Source organism: Grammomys surdaster, unplaced genomic scaffold (genome assembly GCF_004785775.1).
Source record: "Grammomys surdaster isolate TR1022 unplaced genomic scaffold, NIH_TR_1.0 126131, whole genome shotgun sequence".
NCBI lineage: Eukaryota > Metazoa > Chordata > Mammalia > Rodentia > Muridae > Grammomys > Grammomys surdaster.
This window is the reverse complement of record NW_021620939.1, coordinates 649,620-667,622: the sequence shown is the minus strand read 5'-3', so window position 1 is coordinate 667,622 and position 18,003 is coordinate 649,620. Positions and strand designations below refer to the sequence as shown.

Sequence of the window (18,003 nt, the reverse complement as noted above, 5' to 3'; positions counted from 1 at the left end):
TCCATCCATCCATCCATCCATCCATCCATCCATCCATCCATCCATCCTCCCATCCACCCATCCATCTGTCTGTCTGCCCATCTGCCTATCCGCCCATCCATCCATCCATCCATCCATCCATCTGTTCCTCAGTCCATCCATCCATCCATCCATCCATCCATCCATCCATCCACCCATCCATCCATCCATCTTCCTGTTTTCCAGCATCTATCCATGATCCATCCATAGGAATGGCTGCAGGTGGTAGAGCAGGGGAAGCTGCTAAGCAGTTTGTTATGAGAGCAGAGATGGGGAAGGGCTTCAAGGTAAGAGCTTTGGGGATTCCTCTCTTAGGAGCTGGAGGGATGAAGGAGGAAGAAGTAGTAAGACAGGTAGGCATCGAGATCGGACTGTGAAGAGTGCTCCCAAAGCTGCTGCAGACCCAGTAGTCACCCATGTCAGCATTGGGCATCCCTCAGTTAAGAGACTTCAAGATACAGTTGGCACTGTGGAGCGACAGAGAGCAGCTGAGGTGGGATCAGGGAAGATCAAGTGGCAGTCGGGTTCTGAGGCCAGGTGGGTGGATGGTGGGGAAAACACAAACAGCCTGTGTCAAAGTCTGGGCAACAAAGACCTGTCAGAATCGGGGGATGTGAGTGTGGCTGGGGTTATGAAGGGAGAGGCAGTGTCTGAAAGATAGAGTAAGTACACAGGGTGGGGAAGCAACGTAACTAAGTCCCCAAAGGAGAGCTGCCAGATGCTAACCTCTTAAAAATTTCTGGAAAAGGTTTGGAGAAGAGGGCTGAAGCCCCTCCTACATGAGTCTTCCAGGAGCATCCTTAACCCTGTGGGAAGTCTGATGATGAGGAAGGAGGTAAGGACCTTCCACAGCTTCAGACAGGCCTCAAGGCCAGTGACTGATCTGAAACAGCCTTACTCCTTCAACAGACAGCAAAATGGAGCATTATCATCAGAGCTGATCATGGGAAACAGCTCTTGTTTCTGGAGCCCGGTTTTCCTGTGGTTGTAGAATTCCTTCCCACCTACCTTCAGGCATCGTTTAAGACAATGTCTTCCGGTGTCTCCGTACCCGTCATGGCCAAGTTGTTAGACTTTCTGCGGTTTCTTCATAGCTAGGCCTGTCACTCCAGGTCTTCCCATCATGATTGTCTTCTGAGGGCGGGTCCTACAGCGGATGCTCAGAGACTCATCTGGAAAGAGACTTTTGGAGATATGCAGCTGAGGATATGATAGGAAGCCCACCAGGTGTCCTAACTACCGCTGAGCAGGAGCCGCCACAAAGGCTTGAAACCACATTTACTCCACAGATGCATGCCAAGAAGGAGACACTGTTAAGGTCCCAGGGATTCTGAGTGAACAAAATCAGACAAGAAAATTGATTAGTAAAATGCTACAGAAAGGCGGCATATTGCATAGGAATAGTTAGGAGTAGCTGTGGGGTGTCTGTAAGCATAAGGGACCTCAATTGACTTCTTGGCTGTGTCCCCCTTCTTTCCAGCCTGGGGAAGCTAGCGTGCGTGGCTGCAGTTCTCCGAAATCACCACGAGAGGGAGCGCGATCCCCTCCTAGCGCCTTCCCAACCCTCCCACACAGCCTTGCAAGCAAAAGTTTTTCTTAAACTAACAATGCCAGTGTAAGGAGGTGCTTGCGCCTGATTGGATGAGGGAATTTTGCAGGTTTGATTCCTTGATTGGACAGGAGGTGTTAGGGGTGGAGAGAGAGCTGATGGTGGGGGATCCCGCTCCCTCCCCCGTCAGTCTGGCCCGCTCTGTCCTCCCGTAGGCTCTGCTGTAGCTCGCAATGTGACACCAGGACGCACACGCTCTCGCGCGCTCTCCCAGGCTCGCTCTCCCTCACCCTCTCTCACACACGCACGCACACACCCACCTCTCCCATAAACACACACACACACATGCACACCCACATCCACGCGCGCCCGCACCGCCCCACGCGCGCACACTCCCGCCCACGCCCACGCCGCGCTCCAGGGAGTCCAGTCCCGGCCAGAGCGCGAAAGGACACGGAGAAGCCACCCGCCGGGAGCGCAGAGGCGCCCTGGGACGCGGAGCGTCTCCGCTGGGGCTCGGCCTGGGGGCCGCTGGCCGGCGATGGCCCTGGATTGCCTGCTGCTGTTCCTCCTGGCATCTGCAGTGGCCGCGATGGAAGGTAAGTACCCTTCGCGGAGCAACTTGGTGGCTGCCGGCTGCCAGTTCCTGGGTGCCGCGCGCTTCGCAGAGCTCCTTTGACTTCTCGGCGTAGCCGGGCATCCTGGTGCCGGAGAGCAAGGATATCCCCGAGCCTGGGTAGAGACGGGGCACCGGGCTGGGGTGGTACCCGCAGGCATGCCCTGTGCCGACCCTGGGCGCCCACAGCAGGTTCGCACGCAGAGTCTCTCGGCTCCTGCGCTCCGGTGCTCCTAGACAGCACGATCCCCGGACATCTCCAGCTTAGAGAGCCCGGATCCCGCTGCATTGCGGTGCAAGCTCCTTAGCTCTGGGCGAAGCTGGTCTGGGAAGCAAGACCTCGGGCCACTGGGCTCCTAGAGTCGGCACCTTCGGCTCTTTCTATCCCGGGCCTTGATGCGCTGGGTGGCGTACGGTAGCTTGCTGTCTCCCTTCCAGTCTGAGATTTCTGGACTCTGGGCTCGGCAGGCAAGAGCTGCTTGTGGGATCACAGAAGCTCCTACTGGTACCCCAGCAAGTGGCAGCCAAGCGAGAGGGGCCAAAGCCATTGACCGCACCCTGGGGGGGAAATCAGCCCTAGAAACTGCCGGGTTGCAATCTTCCAGGGACAGCAAGAGTGAGGCGGAAGCCTTTCTCGCTTTCTGAGCAGGGGTGGGCTTAGGTGAGTGCTGGCCATGCTTAAACTCGTCCGGCAGTTAGAAGAGACTGCGTGGCTGCGAGCCCTCAAGCCAAGATACCATCCTTGCTGGCTCAGCGTGGTTGTGTCCCACGCTGGTGGCCAGCCAAGCCCGCTCAGCGGACCCCTTAGCCAGCGCACCCAGGAGCCCGGGCGCTCAGGGCTCCCACGAATCCCGTGGGAAATCCCTGCTCGCCTCCCCGCCTCCCGCCCCCTTCCCCGCCCCCAACCTTCCCTGCGGAGCCTTGGCAGCCGCCACCTCCAGAGACACATCTCTGTAGAGCAGTTTGAGTTTTATCTCGAACGGAGCAACTCTGGGGTGAGGCGCCGCCGCCACGCCACCCCTGCTGGAAGAAGCCCCACTTCCCGGCTTCTCTGGATGTCTCTGGCCAGATGGACTCCACCCGGACAGACATTCCTCGTGGGAGGGTCGCAGCTCTCTGTTTCCCCTGCTGCGTTCCCGTCTGAGAGCTGGCTCGGCTGGATCGCAGGTTCCAGGTGAAACTGACTCGCTCAGTGAAACTCCAGACCAACACTGGTCCGGCATCTCTAACCCTTCCAGAAAGCACTGCCCATTTCCAAGAGGAACTGGCATACCCCCATGTCCTACCCGGTCGCAGCAGGGAAGATGTTTTAGCCATGGCAAAGACTACCCCTGCCCAGTCTCGTGGAGATGGGGAAGCAGGGAAGCAGCAGTTACTGCACAGAAAGCTCTTGCTTGTTTCCTCAAGGTGGCTTTTTGTTTGCTCTTGACCTCCTGCTGCCCTGATAAGGCTGCTGGTCTTCCTGGAAGTGTGTGTGTGTGTGTGTGTGTGTGTGTGTGTGTGTGTGTGACTTTTGGAATATGCAGGGTTTAGACGGGCATGGAGTGTGGTCAGTACCCCAGCGTAGGCTTGAGGTTGATTCATCGGGAGACACGTGCAGAAGCAGTTGAAATAGAAAAGGATAGAAACCAACCTGCAACAAAGCCGGGTGTAGACAGTTGCAAGGTGGAGTGGCCTACAGGACTGTGAGCTGGCGTGGCTTCCCAGTCTTCAGCCTGGGGCTGCGGTGGTCCGATCTCCTGCTCTTGGCCCCTCTGAAGGGTCAAGGGATTCGGTCTCAGAGAGCCGAATGTCTCTGATGTACACTTAGGAAGTGCGCCTTGGCTTCAGAGTCTCAATAGATGAAGGAGGGAATGTATATATTGGTGAAATAGTTTCCAGAGCAATTCGTGGGAACAAATCTGGCACCAGGACACATTCTTCCTGAAACATTTGTTCCCTCCCCCCCCCCCCCGACCCCCGACTGGCCCCTTGCCTTCCTCGTGGAGCTGTTCATGGGAGCCATTGTGTACGCCCAGTCTAGTCTACAGGGTCATGTCACCTAGGCCTGCTGGCAAGGTCTACTTTAGAGCTGTGGCCCTTCTGGGGGGTGGAGGGAGCTTTACCCCTTGCTTGGCAGGAAAGCCTTATTCTGGAGATTGAAAAATCTCTGAAAGGGTTAAAAGAAATACCACATTCAGCAGAATATTAACGCAGCGTCTTGTCCCTGCTCAGCGCGCAGGGGCAGAACCACCATCCACTCCCTCCTTTTCTCGAATGACAACAGGCAGGTTCATTTTCTCCTCTCCACACTCAGAGCCGCCTTCCCGCCTGCCTGGCTGGGTTGGGGCCAGCCTCATTTGGTTTGTGATGAGCACAGAATAATTCTCAGAGGAGTGGATCAATGAGCCGCCTACTCAGACAGCAGGGCCCTCCCCAAACTCAGCTCTCCGTGGTTTCAGCCACTCCACTCGTGTGTCTTGTCTTCTTTCCGGGATCTCTCGGGTGGATTTCGGGCAGGTTCTCAGTTTAAGCTGGGGAAGGTACAAAAGAACAGTGTCTGTCACTCTTGGTTCTGATGGAGAGATGTGGGTGAAGGAAGACAGGTCCTTGTGTGACCTGTGCCTGGGTGGAGGGAGGAAGGTAAAAAATAGAGAAGGGAGAGAGGGAGGGAAGGAGGAAGGCAGGGAGGGAGGGGGAAATAGAGGGTGTGTTCCTGGCTCTACACTACCTGGTCTAACTGAGGGCAGGGGTTGGATGGGGGTAGAGGGGCTCTAATTCACAAGCCATCAGACAGGGGGCTGGGTGGTGTGGGGAAAACCAGACTGAAAGAGATCACCTCTTCCCTTCCCTCCTGCCTGTCTCCCTTTCTAGCCAGTCTGCTCTGTCAGGTGTCAAGAGAATAAGCAGTGCAGGGGAAAGGCTTGCTGGGCTTCCTGGGTTGGCTTTCAGAGGGGATCCAGATAGATAGTGAAGGTTGCTGATGTCTCCTGGGCTGTGGGACACAAGATCTCCCCATAGACACCTACTTCTCCAAACCTTTGTGTTTTCATTTCAATCAGGACCAGGAAGCCAGACCATGGCCTCTGGCTTTTTTTAATCTCTAACTCTGTCACTTGGAGACTATGATCCGGACCACCCAAACTCAGTACCTTCACTATCTAGTGGATTTAGGACCCACCCATTCCAGCTTTAGATGCTGGAACCAGTGGTACAAATTCTGAGTACATACTTTGTACTGTGTTAAAGAGAGACAGGGCCATGATTAAAGAGTCACTTGTATAATTTTTAAGTTGAGGGGGAAAAAACATCTATAGCTAGCCTGAAAGAGTTCTGTGGAACATGAAGACTCAAGAAAACCATGCTACTCTAGCATGGGAAAGAGGTGGAAACTATTTTGAAAAAATAGACAAAAGAGGAGACAGCCATTGTGGCCAGGGTTTCTAAGATGTCTGGAAGCCCATGTGTGTAGGCAGCTTGCTGTGAGCTCTTAGCTCCAAGTTCAGCAAGTGCACTTTCTGTAGGTTTCCTAGAAGATTCTGAGGCAGGTGCCCCCTGGAAACACTGTCAGGAGAATAGGCCCGGATTAGATTGCAGTCCAAAATTTGAGGAGGTATTATTTCAATTTGCACAGACCGAGTTGGAATGACTTGGGCATCCATAGTTTTAGCAAAGTATTTGATGATTGAGAGACAGGCTGCCTAGAGCCCGTAGATTTTGAAACTGCTGGGGAGAAGTATTCTGATGTGCACACACACATGCACACACATGCGCATGTGTACACACACATGCATACACACACAAGTGCACATGCATATACACATGCACACACGCACATGACTGCACTCGTGTACACACACAACACTCACACACACAGCCCTCTATCAATCTTTAACAACGTTTTTATTATCAAGTCCTGCCTCATTTTTCAGATGAGAAGCCTGAGACACACCAGTTATACTTAATATTTAATAAAGATACCTGCCTGGAAAATGGTTGAGCCAGAATTTGAACTCAGGCAGTCAAGATGTAGAGTCTGTGCTCTTACCCACACTTCCTGATTCCACCTCTTACGTAGGCTTTACATGGGGCTGGTTTGGCCTCCATTAACGGGTGGAAAGAGCTTGGTACCAGCTCAGCTAGTGGCTGTTGGGGTCTTCACTGACCAGCCGGGCATCCAGGTTTCCATGGACTTGGAGAAGAGAAATGACTTCAGATTGACAATAAAAAGTCACTCCCTACAAAACTCCCCCAGGTTTCTCCCTCCTGCCTCTCCCCAGGACACACGGAGACCAATGTCTCTAAGGAGATGGCCCAGGCCCTTACCTGCCACCACAGGCTGGAGCATACCTTTCACCTGGATTGCAGGAGTCTGCTCCTTGGAGAAGATCCCTCTATTTCTCCCTCTTCTGCACTAGCCACTTAAGGAACCCGAATATTTCTATTAAATTTCCGTGTCTTGGAAGATGGTGGAGAAACAGCACATTGGATGTCTGCCCTTCTGAGGAAATTACTATAATAATAAAGTAATGCCTTGGGAGAGATTTCATATTTAAAAGAAAAATTTTGCATGCGAAATGCCTCAGCTCTGTCTGCAGATTCCATTTCGGCTGCAGCTATAGGTGGAGCCCCTGGGTTGGAGTGTTCAACCACACTCCGCACTGAAAGGGGATACTGCCTACGTGGCTGGCTCTGGACATCCGCACCATCGAAAAAAATCCCTGATGTTTTAGGACCATCATGCTGGCTCGTTGGCCACATCTCTGAAGGTTAAACTGTAAAGGACGAATTCCCAGGAGACCTGGAGGACAGCGGACGGATGGATTTTTTGTGTGTGTGAATCTACTTTTCATTGAAACCCATGTTCAGGAGTCAGTCAGATGCACAGTCACACTCCCCCTTTCCGTGACTCAGTTTCCTCAATGTTGATTCACTGAGTCTTGGAGAGGGGACTGTGCAGAGGGAATAGCAGAAACTTGGAGCTGGGCATATTCTAGGCTTAAAGTGGTGGGCAGATGGAAAGTAAAGTCTTGTGAAGAGCAAGGTGACCCCTGGGGGATTGAGACGAGTGCCTGAATCCTCACAGGTACTTGAAGATTCTTTCGAGGTCCTCTCAGGCATTCGATGCCCAGTCATCCTAGACTAATGAGGAAGAAGGCTTGGTGGGCATCAGGAAGGGCCTTGGCCCAGCACTTTTATGGGGTAGACTATGCTGTAGGAATGCCCATCGGCTAGCAACAAGTTTAAGCACATGTAGACAGTGCAAGCAATGTGATGTCATAGTCCCCACTGGCACCATGTAGAATTGTGCACCAGGTACTTCTCAGTGTTTGTCTCTGATTTCTTGAGTTTCGTCTCCACCCCAGCCTAGCAAATGAGTCCTGTGTTACTTTCTGTGACACGATGACAAAAAACAGTGGGCAGAGACAACTCAGAGCAGGGGACACTTATTTTTCTCATGGGTGGAGAGGACTCAGTCACCTTTAGGGGAAGGCTTGTGGAGCTGTCCATATCATGATGGAGGAAGAGAAAGCAGAGAGAGGGAGAACTCTGGCCCTGGGCTAGCCTCCTCCTCTCCCTTCCCTTCTCTTCTCCTCAGGTTAATACCCTCAGCCCATAATGCTACCCATATTCAGAGTGGATGCCCCCTCCGTTATTATTCTCTGGAGAAAGGACACATTCCAGTGTCTCACGAATCCTGTAGCAGAGGTAATGAAGCTGCCCTTGCATTCACAGGTATGCCTCCTTCTGCCATAGTGTGGAGCTCTCAAAGCGTCTCCCTCAGCTGCCTGCCCTCTTACTTCCTAGCAAGTGTGGACGGAGTGTTAACTCCAGAAAGATGCCCCAAGCTGAAGATCAGGGGGACAACCTTCACCGCACTCTAATAACCCTGCTGGCAACTAGTGCAACTGGATGACACACCTGCTAAAGGATCAGGCCCCGCCTCTCTCTGTCACCAGTACAGATGTTTCCTCAGGTCAGGTGAAATCTCTGCAGCTGCAGATGACACCATTAACAGCTGCTTAAGGAGGCCGCACATAGAAGGCTCCCCCAGCGTTCTCCATGGCAGAACTGGGCCAACGTGAAAACATCCAGGAGACTTCCTGAGAATTATCAGGACTCATTTCTGCCCACAGCCCGCACCTGAGGCCCGAGTCTCTCCCCTCTCCCCTCTCCCCTCCTGCTTTCTGGCAGCAAGTGACAAAATGACTGATTTGAATTTAACCTCCTTGCTCTGCTTCTCCACCTCCCAGTGGAGGTGATAATGAGCAGAGAAGTGGGCAGAGGTGGGTGGTCAGGAAGGGAATGGGCAAGCAAGGGGGAGGGGCCCTAACGCTAGCCTGCAGGCTCTCTGCTCCGGAAAGTCAGACACACCGCCATGCTCTGCTTAAGGGGCTGAGGAAGCTCCGGGGAGCATGCAGCAGGTGTGTCTCCTCTGCCGTCCGGACACATGAGAATCGGAACTAGAGACAAGATTTAGGCAGGGCTAGGCTGACTAGGAACCACCCCAGCACTGCTAGCATCAGAACTGGACTGTGCTCCCGCTGACTCATGGAACATTCACCCCATGCATGGATGCACATGCCTTCAGTGGCTTGCTGGGCGTCCGTTCTGGGATACAGGTGAGGGAGCCGAGGCCAGCATGGGTCTTAACTGCCCCACAGCTAAGATTCAAAGTGGTTTGCCAGACTCTCAGCCCAGCATCTTCGCTACTAATCACTGCTTATGTGTGGATTAAAATTGGGAGCTTTTACTTCTAGACCATGAACCTTTTACCCCTTGTCCCGCCTGATGTCATTCAAGGTCCCAGGTGACCATTCTTTCTGTGTCTGATCTTGGGTCTCTTCTCATTGTGTAGAGCTGTCTCAGCTGTTCTGCAAACTGAAGAGCGACCTCAGGGTGTGTGGTCTCCCATTGGCACACTCCTTCTAAGAGTCTCCCTTGCTTCTGGGGTCACGGATTGCTTTCTTTTGCCTCATGTCCTCTGGGTCTTGTACTCGCTGGGTTCAGGAGCTCAAACGCTTGCAGAGTGGAATCTGTGCCTATCCTTGCTGCTGAGGAAGTAGTCAGTAGGGATATTTGAGTGCGTGTGTGCATGTGTGTGTGTGTGTGTGTGTGTGTGTGTGTGTGTGTGTGAAGGGTGGTGTGGAGAGATCAGAGTACTGTACAGGTCTGGGTCTCTGTCCATGGTCTTACCTGTTAGAAACAGGGCTGGAGGCAGATGGGTGCCCTGTCTCTTCCCTGAGGCCCTGCCCTTCTCGTCTCAGCCTGGACCCTGCTGTTTCCTGATTGACCAACTGCCCCCTTTCCTCTGGCCAGTTGCAGACTAGCCACCTTTGGAGAAAGACACTGGATATAGGAACTCTCTCAGCTTCTCAGTCTCTGGGCAGTGGTTTGCCCTTTGAGGGCCATGACCGTGGTGGATAGGACCCAGCAGGGAGTTGGGCTTATCTGTGAGCCACAGCTGGGCACTGTGGTTGACTGTCTTCTGTTTTCCCTTGTGCTGAGTTTCCAGCACAGCAGCATAGGAGCCTTGCTCTGTCTTTCTCATTGATGCCAGGGGTGTCTGGAGCTGGGAGGTGAGCTGGAGGAGAGGGAAGGAGTCCCATGTGTTCTCACACCCAGTTCTGCCTCTGAATTCTGCTGCTGCTCCTGGATATCTGCTGTGGTCTTCATGGGTCTGGAAGCCCCTCCGGGGTGTCTCCACCCCTCTGAGGATGAGTGCACTACAGAAATAGGGGTGATGAGTAAGCCTGGAGGGAAAGAATGTGGCGTCAGGATCACCGGAAAATCCATATAGTTTGGGGGAAGTACCGAGAAGCCACTGCTGAGAACATACTTTGGGCATGAGGCCATGACTTGGTACATGGCATCCTCATAGTTATACCACGTGTGTGAGTCCTTGCTGGTTCCCTGGAACTTTCAGCACCCAAGAAAGACCCTTCCGTATCCTGACTCTTTCTCTCCTTATATCCTGCTGTCCTCCAGTACTGCCCTCTCCAGCTCCACAAAGGCAAACATGGGTGCACATGTCTTGGGTATTTGCTGCTCTTTATCTCCTGAGTGATCATCTGACCCTGTACCTCTGGGGTTTCAGATGGATTTGTTGAGTTTCCTGCTGATCTTTGTCAGTCCCAGACTAAGTTCGGGGTTCACCCCAATGGACCCCTCTACTTGTGAGCATTCCTTGCCCCAGGAGCTGATCACAGAAAGAAAAGGAATGTTTAAAGTTGAATCATGAATATTGTACGTATCTGCTGTGGTCATAAAAGACCACAAAGAGCTAGTTCTCTCTTTCTCTCTCCCTCTCTTGCTTATCTGAGCTGCCATATTGTCGAAGAAACTCAGATGGCAGGGAGGTCACAGGGATATCTTGGGCACATCCCCAGCTCCTCTTCCAGTCCATGACCAGCTCCTGATACTGGACACAAATGAGCCTCAGGTGGCTACCACTCCATTTTTTGAGCCATCACTTCATTCCCTGAGTGGAAAGAGGCAAGCCTTCTTCAAGAGCTTCATCTGAACTGCAAGTTCAGGAAGAAAGTAAATGCCACCATTACTTAAAGGCACTGGGTTTGGATTGATCATGTGACAATTGAGAACTGGAATTTCTTAGAAACCCTAGAAGAAACACGGCAGAAAGATTTAGAAAACCACGAAGGAGAAGGCTGGGGTGGTGGAGGAGATGCTGTGTTTCATTCATGTAATGTTTTACAAACATCTGCTAACCTCCCACAGTATGCAGAGGCGGGTGCTCCATCTTCAGGAGTGGGCTGACTACTGGGGTATAGTTGGTCACCAGGAAGACAAACAGCATGATTTCAGGACAGATATAAAGGGAACAGATGGGATGTGACTGTGAGTGCTGAGAACTGAGTTGGGAAACTTAAGGTTGGAGGCAGGAGGCCTTCTTTCTGTTTGAAGGGCAGCCATAGCAAGCTGGCATGCTATGCATGGGAAGTAAGTTTGGATTTGACTGGAATTCTGTCTGGTCCAACTGAACCAAGATGCCTTACACAGGAGGTGAAGCAGCCTGGTCTCTGAGTATCACATAAAGGCTGAGCCACTCCCAGATTGGCGAGTCCAGATTTTGTAAGGGGCAACTCTGGTGTGAAATGCAGGGCAAACATTTGCCCTGCAGTCCATGTTCACCTAGGGTATTCTTTGAGTATCTATGTGAGAAACGCTCTACTGAGAACCAAAACCACTGAGATAAAGAATACAGCCTTTCCTTTGAGGAGCTCCCTAAATAGCAGACTGGTGGGGGAGACAGAGGCTCGGAAACTACAGGCTGCTTTTGAAAGGACATTGGAGGGATGAAGGTGGATTCGTGGATGATTCCACACCTGTCACTGGGAGATGAGGACAGGGACATGCTTCAAACCAGAAGGGGTTGAGGAAGAAGTGTGTGTGCACGTGTGTGTATATATGTGTATGTGTGTGTGTAAGAGAGAAACTGCATGTGTGTGTGTGAGAGAGACACTACATGTGTGTGGGTGGGTGTGAAAGAGAGGCTGCATGTGTGCATGTGAGAGGCTGCATGTGTGTGTGTGTGCGTGAGAGAGAGACTACATGTGTGTGTGTGTATGTGAGAGAGAGGCTGCATGTGTGAGAGAGACTGTGTGTGTGAAAGAGAGAGACTGCATTGTTTGTGTGTGTGTGTGAGAGAGAGAGAGAGAGGGAGAGAGAGAAAGAAAGAGAGAGAAAGAGGGGGGGAGTCTGTAAATGTGTGTGAGATGAAGACCACCACGTGAGTTGGGGGAGATTGGTTTTCTTTGAAGAGGGACAGGATGTTGTCTGAGGTAGGGGTGGGTAGAGTGAGAGGTCCAGGTGGTTCTCATCCTTTTTTTCATGAAAGTGGACATCCAGAGTTTTCCATCAAAGGCTTTATTTAGGCTTTACCTACCAGCCATATGTTTTGTTTGTAGTGACAGATGCTCTACTCGGGCTGGAGAAAAAACAAAATAGGGACACTCGTTATTGCTAGATCATTTGAGATTGAAATCATAACTATTCTCAGGGACAACACGCTGTCTCTGACACTTTATTTCTATGTCTGCCTTTATTCCTTAGTTTCTGTCTGTGTAAGCCAGAGTCCTGATGTAAAACAGATAGCAGTGTTGAAGGGCTAACTTAGGAAACAGAAACATGCAAAGAGTTAAGGGACCCATTGAGGATGGGGATGGAGCCAGATCACAGCAGTACCAAGTCATTATGTACCCCATGCCTGTCAGGACCTGGCCAGGGTGGTCCATAGAGGGAGCTTCCTGAGAAGGGCCAGACACAGGTAAGAATGTAGCTGTTGCCCAGACTACACAAAATAGGGTTGAGGCTGTCTTCTCTCAGTTCTTCTTTTAGTCTGTCTCTTGCTAGTACCTCCTATTGGATGAACTGAACAAGGAGGCAGGAGCTCTGCTTTCAGCACAAGCACAAGGACTCGAGTTCAGATCCCCAGTGCTGTGTGAAAGACAGGTGCAGCAGCACATCTGTATCCCATGCTGGAGGGGTGAAGACAGATGGACCCATGGGTCTTGCTGGCCTGCTCATCTAGCCAATCAGTGAGTTGCAGGGGTCAGTGAGAGATCCTGTCTCAAAGATTAAAGAGGAGAGCCATTTAGTAAGGCACCCAGTGTTCTCTGGTACTCATGCATGCGCGCCCGCGCGCGCACACACACACACACACACACACACACACACACACACGAATGCATGTGTGCCCTAAGACAGAGGACATTGGAGTCTGCTTGACTCAGGCCATGGAGTTGGTCCTCTAAGGCCTAGAAAAGCGCAGAGTGGATGTGGTGGAGCTAACAGAGAAAAAGTGCAATTATTCCTGTTGACTCCATCCTCTGCCCTCCAAGGTGGTAGTCAGGTGGATGTTGGCAGTCTCAAACTCAGGTCCTCTTGAGCTATCCATAGAAATATAAATTCTTAACCTCCCGCCCTCCTAAGCACCCTGATTTTTGTCCCCTTATCCTCTATAGGTCCTGAGCCTCTCAGCGAACCAGGCTTTGTCACAGGAGGATGGAATACTCTCATTGGCCAGACTTAGGTCACATGACCCAGAGCTAGTTTGGGTGGGGAAATTATCTCTGATTCACCTCAATTGTTTAGCTTGGCATGCAAAAGGGCAAGTTCCTCACTTGTATGTCAGCATACTGTTGCCAGTAGAAGCAGAAATGAATGGAAGACTGGTAGCCATTCACCATACTAATTCTGTGTTCCTGGTTGACTAAATAATGGAGCAAGAACCATCACATGCACAGTAAGGGAAAGGATGTGCTGTGGAGGGCAGATATTGGAGGCTAGGCCTCAGATAGTCTCCTTGGAGACTTGGTGAAAGCTAAGGAAGTAGAAAAGGACAGGAATGGAAGTAGAGACCCAGGAATGGAAGGCTGGAGGCAGCTGGGCAGGCAGCTTCTGTCCTGGTGAGGATACTCCCTCTATTCCTGGACGTGATCAAACTCAGGGGTGAGGAGATGCAGCGCATGTAGTTTTAGGGCTCTGGTGACTCCCCTTGAGTCAGAAGGAAGAGTTCTTACAGTGGAGCTCTTTGTCAAAGCAGTGACCTGGAGCCTTGGCTTCCTTCATGCTGTGACACTCTGGGTCCCTGTGTAGACACTGGTGTGCCTAAACTTAACCTCACATGGAAGCTGAATGCTCAGTGGAAACAAAGAATGAAGGAAAGGCACCTATGTCAGTCAGTGATGTGATCTTTCTCCTCTTTCCAGCCATTGCCAGTCATGGTTTAGCTACACCCAGGCTTCTGTCTCCCACCAGCAAAGTACTGAGTTATAGTTTTCAACATACGTTCTCAATTCTTCTTTTCTCTAACTTTTGAAACTTGTACAAGATGGTGGATCTTTAGTGTCCTTGGCAGAAATGACACCCCCCCCCGTGTGTATGTGTGTGTGTGTGTAAGTGTTTGTGTGTTATGTGTGTTTGTGTGTGCATCTGTATGTATCTGTGTGTATTGTATGTATTTGTATCTCTCTCTCTCTCTCTCTCTCTCTCTCTCTCTCTCTCTCTCTCTCTGTGTGTGTGTGTGTGTGTGTTTGGGTGATGGTGGTGGTGACTGTGTGCACCTGTGTGAATACAGAAGCCAGTTGCAGATATTGGATGTCTTGCCCTATTACAGTCCACCTTATTTAAGCAGTATCCGCAGCTGAACCTGGATCCAGGTTCACGCTCCAGCAGCCTCCTCTCTGTATACACACAGCCATGCCTTTTTAAAAGTGTGGGTGCTGGGGACTGGGTGGGTGCTGGGGACTGGAGCTCGGGGCCTCATGCTTGAACAGAAAGTGCTTGTAGACACAGTTCAGACCACTTCCTTAATATTTTCTTAATGGAAAGAAAAATATTTAAAGTCTGCCTAGAGCTCATCAGGGGAGACTCTGTACTTTCCAGGCTCCTTGCTCTAGGTTCTAACTCTTCTCTACTCCCAGGCAAGTGGAAAAGAACAGGTTTTTGTTTGTTTGTTTGTGTTTTGTTTTTTGTTTGTTTGTTTTGTTAAACTCAGTAGTACAATGCTGCAGCTCCACAGGGAAACCAGTGGTTCTTTTCCCCAATCAAGAGAAAGTACCTTTCCTACTTTTCCTTTCACTCACCTGACTAGTTGAGATCGTCCCCCTCCATCCCTATTCTGGGATCTGGCAGCTAAGTACTTACCAACTTATTTGCATCTCAATGGTTTCTTAGCAACTATCACGCCCTAGGGATCAGGTGCAAAGCTGCTCTCTGACACAGCCTGCCAGGGCTCTGTTGCTCTCTTTCCTGGTACCCAAGTTCTCCAAACAGAGCCCTGATTAGACTCCAGGAGCATTTCCCCAGAGCATTTCTTGGGTTTCATTCCAAGCCTTACCTGAACATGCAAAGTCCTATACAACTTGTACATCCAGATATGTCCAGATAATCAACTGGTTCCTGATGAAGTCTGTTCTGTAAAGTACATCAATGAGGAGACAGGAATTGAGCCCATTATATAGAATTGTCAGCTGAGGCTCAAGAGGTGTGGTGTGTTCCTGGAACATGGCTGAGGGGTTTTGGATGCCACTACCAAGTTCTTACTTTACACTCGCAGATATTCCACTTGCCAACTATGGAGCCCTATCAAAATAAATTCAAAATAGAATGTGTGTGTTGGGATAGTGGGAGATGGAGGTAGGGTGGGGGTGCTGTGTGTGATATGAGTGTCTGTGTTTGTGCAGGTGCATGAATTTGTGCATGCATGAAGGAGGTCAGAGAATGATGTGGGATCTCCCGCTCTATCATTTTCCATCTTGGGGTCTCTCATGATCCTGCAGCTAGGCTGCCCAGCCTGCTCCAACAATTCTTCTGTTTCCATACCCTACCCCTAAGCACTGGGGTTAAAGTTGCATACACAGCTATGCTAAGATTTTTACATCTGTGCAGGGGATTTGAACTCAGGTCTTCATACTTGCATACAAATATACAGCAAGCACTTTGACCCACTAGTTCATCTCCCTATCTCCCAGAGTCAGGTTTTAGCCTAAGTTTGAGACACTCTTCATGGAAAGACCTAGGATTTCTTTGTCATCTATCAGACAAAAGTGCTGAAGACAAAAGCATCTATTACCTGATTCTTGTGGACGTGACAGTTGCTGTTGTTTCCATTCACAGGTTTGGAGTGGGTTGCTTGGGAGAAGTGTGTGTGTGTGTGTGTGTGTGTGTGTGTGTGTGTGTGTGCATGTGCAAATGTGTGTATGCATGTGTATGTACATATGTGTACATGTGCCTGTGTGTCTGCCTATGTGCGTGTGCTCACATGCTTACATACGAGTGTATTGATGCAGTTCATGTGGCTAGACAGTGGTCCAAGACCATTTAGCAAATTAGGACATTCTGCCCTGAGTAGGTCACCACCTACTTCTTTTAACCAGCACCAGGCTTGGCTGCTGAGATGCACAGGCATGGAGCAGCCTGGCAAATGGAAGCTAGCATTCAGAAAGGGACAATAAGAACAACGCTCGTTCTACAGCACGACTTACCTTTTTGACTCCCACTTCATGTTGTTATGAAATATCGGGGAAAGACTGAAAGAACAATTACGGTTTTGTCACAATGTATCAGGCACAGAGCGAGTGTTCTGAGGAGGCGCTGGTGCGGCTGAGCCTGACAATGCAGGGACTCGGTCAGTGCTTAATTTCTTCTCATTTGGAAGTTGTCTTCATTACTTAACACCTGCTGGAAACAACGAACGGAGATGCTGTGTGTGCCTCTGCCACCACAGGCTCCAGACAAGGACACAGAGATACAATGCTGGGGAGGGGAGATGCCAGGCTGGGAGGGCTTCTGTTAGTCCCTCCGTGAATACCAGTGTGCTGGCCCGCTTGAAGTCTTCTTTGTACATATGCAGTCCTGGCTTAGTATGGAACTGATGCCAGGTGTCTTAGCTACGCTCGTGTGGCTGGAACAAAACTCTCTTACAAAAGGAACCTAAGGAAGGGAGGGTTTCTTTGAGCTCACAGTTGAAGGAAGATACGGTTCATCATGATGTGGAAGTCAGGGCAGGCGGAAGCTTGAAACATCTGGTCACGATGTGTCCTCGGTTAAAAAGAGAGAGCAGTGAATACGTACAGTTGTTCAGTCCTCTCCATTTATAAAATCTGCCGTCTCAACCAGGAATGGTGCCACACACTGTGGGTAGCTCTTCCCACCACAATGAATGTAATCAAGATAGCCCCTGTGGGCGCGCCCAGAGGGCTATCTCTCTGGTGATTCTGCATCCCTCAGGTTGACTGCGCTAGCCATGAGACTAGATAAACTCGTGTCAGTGGTAAACTGAGGGAGAGTGAGGGGCTGGCTTTCTACCTTCAGAGGGAGGCTCTCGAGAGCCTGCATGACTGTAATTCTTTCACATCACACTGCGTTTCCTGTTCCCGTCTTGCCATGTGGACACTGGTGACCCGCTGTCTCAGTGGATACCTCATGTGGGAATGCCTACCTACCATCTGGGCTGGGACTGTGTTTCTGTTTTCTATTCTATGATTCCTGCACGTAAACCAGTGTCTCTCAGCCTTGTTCCAGTTGACTTTTTTATTCCCTTCCTTCTGATCCCTTGAAGCTGTTTTTCTCATGCTAGGAAATGAGCCACAGATAGCCAGGATACCAGTTCTCACACTGAGGCCTTTGGCAGGCCAAGAACCATTTTATAATTCAAGTTGCTTTTGCTTTCTTTCCTGATGGAGAATCAAGCTCCCTCCCTGTGGAGAATGTGCTGTCTAAAGAAGTGGGCCTGGTGGTAGCTTAGCCTGTCTTCAACTGAGTCGGAGCAGGCTGTAAGCCATTTCGTTTCCTATCACTTGGTGTGGAGCCAGGTGTAACTGGCTCACGAGTTCTCTGCTAGACAGGTACTAATTAGTCCTTTAGCTGTTGGAGAGGTACCAAAGCCCAGAGCAGAGCAGGGACACGGGGCTAACTCAGAGGCTCAAGCTGTGGGAACTGACAGTCAGGACTGAAGTGGTCTTGTGTTTTAACATACTCACTCATGCTGGCCCGAACATGCAGGACATTAGCCCTGCCTCTGAGGATGTGAGAGTAGCCTTGTGCAGAACATCAGCCCTGACTAAGCAAGTAAGGGTAGCTTCTTGAGTCCAGGTCAAGTCTTTGAAAGCATAAGCTTTCTTAAGATACAATTCTCAGACAATTCCTTCCTTCCTTCCTTCCTTCCTTCCTTCCTTCCTTCCTTCCTTCCTTCCTTCCTTCCTTCCTTTCTGCCTTCATGCAGTGTGTGTGTGTGTGTGTGTGTGTGTGTGTGTGTGTGTGTGTAGGTAAGTATGGAGGTTGGAAGTTGACATTAGGAAACTCCCACTGTTTCTTG

At 50.7% G+C, this 18,003-nt stretch overlaps 1 protein-coding gene across 2 annotated transcripts in view; it reads left to right on the top strand.

The window, feature by feature from the left end:
* The first annotated feature begins 1,754 nt into the window (after nucleotides 1–1,754).
* The window catches only part of Ephb1 (EPH receptor B1), a 430,073-nt gene continuing 413,824 nt past the window's right edge, over nucleotides 1,755–18,003 (top strand). For both annotated transcript variants that reach the window (XM_028756628.1, XM_028756627.1), the window contains exon 1: nucleotides 1,755–2,166. In XM_028756628.1, coding sequence (XP_028612461.1) covers nucleotides 2,109–2,166 — 58 coding nt within the window. In that variant the 5' untranslated portion in view covers nucleotides 1,755–2,108. The remainder of the gene's footprint in view (nucleotides 2,167–18,003) is intronic.